Source organism: Diplotaxodon limnothrissa, linkage group LG17 (assembly GCF_057381915.1).
Source record: "Diplotaxodon limnothrissa isolate DT_005_m linkage group LG17, D_limnothrissa_male_GT1.1, whole genome shotgun sequence".
Lineage (NCBI taxonomy): Eukaryota > Metazoa > Chordata > Actinopteri > Cichliformes > Cichlidae > Diplotaxodon > Diplotaxodon limnothrissa.
In genome coordinates this window covers 18,903,055-18,910,906 of record NC_140612.1, presented here as the reverse complement: position 1 = coordinate 18,910,906, position 7,852 = coordinate 18,903,055, and the positions used below count along the sequence as shown (strand labels likewise).

Below are 7,852 nucleotides of genomic sequence, written 5' to 3'. Positions count from 1 at the left end.
GAACCATTTTCATCCACATTCCTCGCAATCTGCACAGAAACGTCCCTGGATCTGCAAAGCCTGACGGTAGTCAGAAGGGACGTTTTCTTGGTAAATTCCTCCCAAATACAACAAACAAACTAGAGCTGCTGTATCTCTTTAAACCCAGATTTATCCAAATAATTTTATTTACCAAGTGGAATTCCATGTAATATTTATCAGGACAAATGACTCATCCAATCAGTAAACTCATTTATTCCCTCAAATGTTTCTTTTGTACCTTTTAAATCCTTAAACCTGCCATTATATGAAAAAGTTTTGACTCCAATTTCAGTCAAGCTTGTAGATTTAGTAATTCTTAACAGTATTTTCTTCACATTTGACTTCCCAGATCACAGACTTGACACAACAAAGACTTTAATAAGCTCAAACTCTTCATGGAAGCAAATGCCGATCAGAGGAGAACACAGAGGACCGAGCCGTTGCAGATTATCGAATCAAGGGTTCATGCTATGAGTTCTTGATTCGTGTCAGTCATCTTTTCTTTATCTGTCTTCACACAGTGTAAGTCAGCTACAATAGTTTGTACAGAAAAAAGTTTGATAAAGCTCAGAGAGCAAATGAGAACTTCTCCCAGAGCAGATCATTGTAACTAAAGAACAAAGAAGCTCTCGTACAGATGTGGACACATATCGAGATTGTTGAGGGGGAGTGGGCTGCTAAAAATACTAGGATAGGACAAAACCGGAGTGTAACAGTTTCTTAAAAGAAACTGCTGCTCTTTAAAGATAACAACAAACAGGCAAAGGGGCCTCAAAACCCAGAGGGGGAAGAAAAAAATCTGAGATTAAAGTACTGTACTGGGTAATGTTATTGCATTGATGAGAATAGAATCTGCCCCCGCCAATGCTAATATGCAGATGATGTGATTATATTCATTTATCAAGTTCCTTAAACCCAGAAAAGCTGCTTTTGTCTGTGGCAGCTAAGCATCTGTACAAATATCTTAAACATAAAACATATTGCAGGGGTGGTTATTAGGAGGAAAACAGTTCTCACAGATTAATATATTGAGAAGTCATTAAACTGTAACATGTCTCTGAACTTCACTGGCTCCGTAGACGTTTGACCCCAGAATATCTTTCTACTTTCTACTGTCTTCAGATCATAAAGACAGTTTCTAAAAAATCCAGTGATGAAATGAGAAAACTTCAGTGGAAATATGAAATTCAGCTAGTCTCAACAGGACGCGTCAGAATAAAATCACTTTATCGCTACATGATACGAATTTTGTCAGTGACTGAAAATTTGCCCTCAGTCTCAGACTCCTGAATCTCAAAGTCCTGGCTTTATGTCTTTTTTTTTTTTTTTTTTTTAATACAAACTCCAAGATTAAATACTTTTTTGTTTTTGTTTTAATGAATAAAGGGGGGGGGGGGGGGGGGGGGGGGGGACACAACAAAACAATTATCAAGCAAAAAAAGTATCAAGACGAACTGAAGTTTCTGCTTGCCAGTGGTTTGGGGTTCTGATTAAAATGTTAAAATGTCACGTTTTCACTTGCACCCTGTATTTGGATTCTGACGACAATAAGGTGAATAAAAAGCCAGAAAAGTGGCTTAAAGACCGACATTAAAAAAATAAAAAATGTGTAGAACATCAGATTGTCTTCGAATTCATGCTGGTGTTATTCATCTCCTACAAAAGCAGGAAGGGAAACGAAACTTCTCTGACGATTCATGAAAAAAAGATTGAAGTTCACTCAGAGCGTAAAGACACAAATAGACTAACAGACACGAGCGTCTCATGTTTCTCCTCTGGTCCCAACATCTGCCTCCACGTTGTTTGACAGAGAAGAGAGAGAGAAAAAAAAAAAAAAAAAAAAAAAAAGATTTGGCACAACAGTCCTTCAAACATCAGAGCAACTTTAAACAGACAAGAAAACCTGGATATGTTCTTCGACTGGACTGATGGGAGATTGTCACCGTAAGTTTGGAGTGATTTTCTGTAGAAAAATATAATGAGGCAATATAAAAAAAGACGGAATGAAAAGTACTGCAAGAATTCAATGGATTTACAATGATTTACTATATAGCTTATAAATACGTTATCTACACAATATGTGGTACAAAAATACTATATAGCATTTAGTGGGCACTGGATTTCATTTGTGTGTTTTTCCTCAAAGTAACAACAACATAAAAAAAGGATATGAAGCTGGTCAGGCACAACATCGTGTTCTTGAAGGGGAACGCTGCTTCCACACGTGAGGAAAAACAACAACAACAACAACAAAAAAAAAAAACCCAAAACAGAAGTGGAAACTGAAGAGCGCCTCCTGCGTCCACTGTGCAGCTTTGGCTCGCTTCAGTTGCAGTCGGGCATGAGAACGTTTCGATGAGAACATAAAACACAAGCGTACGTTTTGGTTTAAATCCTGTCTGAACATCAACGGAGAGGTTTGAGGATGTGAGTCATGCTGCCTCAATGCGTTTGTGCCGTGTCTACAGAGGCTCCGGAGAGACACGAGCGCACATGTGAAAATGAGAAGGAAAAGAAAAGAAGAAAAAAAGATTCTTTTTTTTGTCAAGCACTGCGTGGAGGTCAGTGTGAGCACGACGGGTGCCAGTGGAAGTTTGTTATACCGGTAAGTAAAATGTAACAGGGGCTCACACCTGTAGTTTATAATGCACTGCATGTAGGTTAATGGTGTAGTACCAAGCAGTTTGCAGTGAGAGCCGTGGAGCTGAAATTTGCTGAATATAATATGCAGACCTTACACGAAGTTTGCAGAGTGCAAAATATAGCAGGTATTGCGCTGCAGGTAGTTAAACATATGTGTCCATGTAGTTTGTGGAGGGCAAATATGAAGCTGCAGTAACTCACAAGGACATCCAAGTCAAATCCTTGTCATGACTGTAGTTTTCCCATTGACGCTTGTATTTGGCGTCATGCAGTACTTTGCAGCGCATTAGAGTTTGTGCCAAAACTCTCTGCAGTGTTTGACACTTAAAAAAAAAAAAGTTCCTTGTGACAAACAGAAACAAACAAAACCAACAAACAAAACAGAACAGAAAAAAAAAAAGAATCCACGCTCGTGTCGTCTCTGGGGCTCTCAGAGACTGGACCACAGTTGTTTGAACCCCTGCAGCGTCGTCGATACTCAGTGGCTTCTGGTTTGATTTATTGGTAAATATGTGCCTTATTGCTCAGACCGAGTGTCCTGGATTCGCAATCCAGCACATGACTCACACCCACACAGACGAACCGTTCAGTAAAAGAAGGAGAGGTAAGTTCAAATCAAAGACCCAGTACCACATTCTCTCCAGCCGCTCCTCATCCAGTTTACATGGTAACTACAGAGCAGCGCGGCGATGGGAGGAGCCTCCGGGCAGAGCTCTTCTTGTCCCTGTAGCTGTCGATGTTTTTTATATTTGGCATCATAAGTTAAACGTCCCATTGATTTGTGTGCTTTGTGTCCTTCAGCCTCTTTTCTCCTGGTTTAAGGCAACTTATATTTGTGATGATTTTAATAAAACCTTTTCATAAAAAAATGTACAAATTTCTTAATACAAACCTCTATGGCATTATCAGTAAACACTGTATAGAAAATATATAAATATGCTTTTCTCTTTTCAATGTACAAATGTTCTGTAGCTCCCGGTTCACTTTTCCCTTTTTCGTCCTGCATCTCGCTCCTCCTGTTACATCAGTCTCTCTTTCCCGTTTTTTACCTCATATATGCACAATTGCTATTTACAGTGAGGGGGTGGAGCTGTGAGGAGGGGGTGGGGGATCACAGGGGATTTGGCTCATGAGGAGTCCGTGCAGGGCGACGGTGGCGGCGGATAGAGGTGATGGGAGTAGCTGCGCTCGGTGTAAGGCGACGGCGGGCAGCTCTCACAGTTCTCCTCCGCAGACAGGTACTGGCTGCGGGGCGTCGGCGGTGGCGGGAAAGGCTCTGAGTCGTAGTTGAGGTCGCTGGTGTAGCCCTTGGCGGTGGCGCTGGACTTGAGCGGCGCTCGGCGTCCCGGAGTGTAGTCGCTGTCGCACACGTCGGTACTGCAGGGGGTGGTGGGAGGGGCAAAGTGGCGGTAGGTGTAGGGCCGGTAGCTGAAAAAGAGAAACGGCAGAGTGAGAACAAAAAACATTCTTTTTTCTGCTTCTTTCACTTGGTGTAGAGAGGTCAAAGGTCACATGTGTTTTGCATGCTTGAAAAGCAGAGCAACAGCTCCAACTTGTGGAGAAAGAGTCAAATGCCCCCATGAGGCATTCAAGAAGGACGGAACTTCAGAGACAAGACGCAGACTGAGCTGTTGGGCCACAATGACAAGGTGTGTTTGAAGGAGTGAAGAACATTGGACCAACGGTCAAGCATAGCGGCAGTTCTGGAAATCATGAAGGAGGCCAACACCTCCACCTTTTGTGTACTGTGCTTAAAAGACGGGCCTGGAAACCAACCAATCTACCAAGAATTGTTGCTGAATATCAGCCAGAATTATGCCAAATGCTTGTTAATGGCCACCAAACGCACCTGATTAAATGTTAAAATTTGCACCTGAACCAAATATTTGGGAGGGGTGTACACATATAGCTGAGCCTGTGTGAATTAGAGAAAAACAAAAATAGATTTAAAATGGTAAATGGCCTGTATTTATATAGCGCTTTACTAGTCCCTAAGGACCCCAAAGTGCTTTACATATCCAGTCATCCACCCATTCACACACACATTCACACACTGGTGATGGCAGCTACATTGTAGCCACAGCCACCCTGGGGCGCACTGACAGAGGCGAGGCTGCCACCGGGCCCTCTGACCACCACCAGTAGGCAACGGGTGAAGTGTCTTGCCCAAGGACACAACAACAAGACTGTCCAAGCCGGGGCTCGAACCAGCAACCTTCTGATTACAAGGCGAACTCCCAACTCTTGAGCCACGATCGCCCCATGTCCTCAAAGGTTTATGCTATGCAAGCATTCTACTGGGGAGAAAGCTCCATGAAGTCATTAATGCCTCTTTACTTTATATGAATTCTTAACTTGAAGATGTCTGACTCTGAAAAAGTAGCAGACGCAGCTTCTTTCCACAAGAATCTAAATGTCCTCCTATATTAACACACACTTGGTCTCACGTGAAAAAATTGACACACAAAAAAAAAAAAAAAAGGCCGAGGGTCCCTGAAGGCATCTCCGAGGGGTAAACATTCACATGTGTGGCAGGAATTCTGATTACATTTCCAAACCAGCTCCATTACTCTGGAATCCTCTGAATACACAACCAGAGCACTTCAGGGATTTCAGGAATTCACTGCAGCAGACGCTGTTTGGAAGTTCCTGACAGACAGAAGCATACAGACCTGTAGGATCTGTGCGTGGAGGGGCTGTTGGAGGAGTAGCCGAACTCCACTGTGTATTGGGAGCGGACCGTGGCAGGAGACGGAGGAGGGTTCAGGATCTGCGAACCAAAAAAATAAGAGAAATTTACCAATTTGACCCAGGACCAGAGAGTCCACAAGGAGAGAGGCTTAACGTGCAGTGTTAAAAAGAGAAAGCTCAAATAACTCAGACACTGTAATGTTAGCTGCTTTTTAAATCAGCATGAATCCAAATCTACATTCAGCTCAAACCGAAAACAAAAAAAAATAAACAAATAACTGTTAATAACTTCACTGTTTCATTCTTTAACAAAACCTAAAACAAAGAGTTGTTCCTCAGACAAATAGTGGGGGGCAGCGTTTGCTAGTTTAGGCTAATTTACAGCACAGTCACGTTTCCAATCAATCAATGGATCCAGCTAAGGACAGCAGGTAGAGTCTTATAGAAGGAAGTGGGGAGAGTAAGCGTGTGTTTGTCTCTCACCGGTGGGAAGTACGTTCCCTTTGTGCTGGATGAGCTGCTGGATGAAGCCCCGGTGACGTGAGCGCGATCATAGGGCGGGCCGCTGCTCCCACCCATGATACTGAGGGAGCCAATCACAGACTTCCCCCTGGACATACCTGTCGATGGGTTTATACACAAAAATCAGCAGTTATTTATTAAATAAAACATGAATTTCAGATTTTTGGTCAGTTTGAGAAGAGCAGCGGGGAAAATTTGCCATGTGTGACCCAGGATGACATCATCACCTGGCAGCGAGCTGGACAGTGAGCTCGGATGCGGCACGTATCCCAGCGGCACAGACGACGGCCCGTGAACCACGAAGTCGTTGGTGACCGTTTCGCCGTCGTCCTTCATCTGAGGACAGAGGACCCTCTGACACACAAAGTAGATGGCGCCCACCACAAACAATGCCATGACCACGGCCACGATGGAGCCGATGGTGTTGTGAGGAGGCGGCGGTGGCTCCTCAGTTGGATCTGAAATCACAGAAGATTTTTTATTTTTATTTTCTATGGAAATATAAGTTCTAGTTATTATTTTACTAATATAAGATGGAGACAAAGAACTGATTCAGCTTTGGTGTCACACACACACACTAACTCTTGGTGTACAGTAAACCTGTGTGGGTATGTGTGTACCCTAACTCTTGGTGTAGTACACGTACGTATTTATTCATAACTGTTAGACGTTTTTCTGTTTCAGTGATTTGAAGTCTGACAGAAGCACCACAGCTAAGATGTTCCCGCAGGTCAGAACACAAGTGATCAGATTAAAAAAGATAAACCGGATCAAACTGTTCGGATGTTTTGGATGTTTGTGTTTGCAGACTCACAGCAGCCCGTCTCGTCTGAGTTGTCCATGCAGTCCATGTTGTGGTCGCACTTCTTGTGCTTCCCAATACACTGGCCGTTGAAGCAGGTGAACTGATCGGCGGGACACCGAACTGCAGACAAACATTTAGGCAAAAGACGCTCAACAGACTTGTTACAGCTGCCGTTTGTGGTCGGGCCACTGATATTTAAACACTGTGGCTCCTTTGACTTTTATTTCAGGAGTGAAGCGTTTAGAAATTATCAAACAAATGTTGTACACTCTCACAGGTACACACACACAAGCTTTGAAAATTAAATCGCTGAGGAATTAAAGTTTTACTTTGCGGCGATCCCGCCTCAAAGATTCTGTCTTACCCGGCTCACCTTCACACTTGTTCTCGTCAGATTTGTCCTGGCAGTTGATCTCTCCATTGCAGCGAAGGCTCAGTTCGATGCACTGCCGGCTATCGCACTGGAACTCTGAGTCGGAGCAGACCGGACAGTCCTCCTCATCGCTGCCGTCGTCGCACTCGGCATAACCATCACAGCGCCAGGCCTGTGGGATGCAGTCCACCTCGCCCGACGTGCAGGAGAACTGCTCCGGCGAACAGGTGGGCGGCTCTGAGGACGACGCAGACACTGGTCAAACCTTATATTAACGTTGAAACTGTATTCAAATATATGAATATATATCTATATCACATATCTGTCAATATCTACATCAGGGCTGTGCGATATGACCAAAATTTCATATCCCGATATAAGACATTTATTAAAATTCTGTGACTCTCGGGCAACTCGACTTGCGTGAAGTGTTTTCAGCTGGGCTTCGTGCACCTGGAGTTGAGTGTTACATAAGCTCAAACAGCTGCAATTTTCTTTGTGAGTATTTATTACACGGCGTGCTGCGGGGGAAAACCTGTTCTTATGTTTACTTTTTAGCACATGACGTGCTTCTCGTCTGTAAACACTCTGCGTACTCTTTCACGTGATTCGGTTTATTTTGAAAAACCTCAACAGGATCTACAGCTTTATTGTGAAAGGTTTATGTGGAAAATAAACATGCGGACAGCGGAGCCACGCAGTGCATTTATCGTCGCTGTTGCTAACGACAACGCACAAAAACAGTCGCTTGTCCGTCCGTAGTGTGGTTATATTAAATATAAGAGAAAGAGAGAACT

General features: G+C 43.5%; 1 protein-coding gene across 4 annotated transcripts in view; it reads right to left on the bottom strand.

The window, feature by feature from the left end:
* Positions 1-1,435: 1,435 nt before the first annotated feature.
* The window catches only part of lrp6 (low density lipoprotein receptor-related protein 6), a 48,004-nt gene continuing 41,587 nt past the window's right edge, over positions 1,436-7,852 (bottom strand). For 2 of the 4 annotated variants that reach the window (XM_085376757.1, XM_085376759.1), the window contains exons 18-23: positions 7,047-7,292; positions 6,692-6,802; positions 6,105-6,335; positions 5,839-5,975; positions 5,337-5,434; positions 1,436-4,092 (exon numbers count right to left, since the gene is read on the bottom strand). In XM_085376757.1, the coding sequence (XP_085232883.1) occupies positions 3,792-4,092; positions 5,337-5,434; positions 5,839-5,975; positions 6,105-6,335; positions 6,692-6,802; positions 7,047-7,292 (1,124 nt within the window). In that variant the 3' untranslated portion in view covers positions 1,436-3,791. The remainder of the gene's footprint in view (positions 4,093-5,336; positions 5,435-5,838; positions 5,976-6,104; positions 6,336-6,691; positions 6,803-7,046; positions 7,293-7,852) is intronic. The other 2 variants (XM_085376760.1, XM_085376761.1) reach the window with 1 other exon arrangement.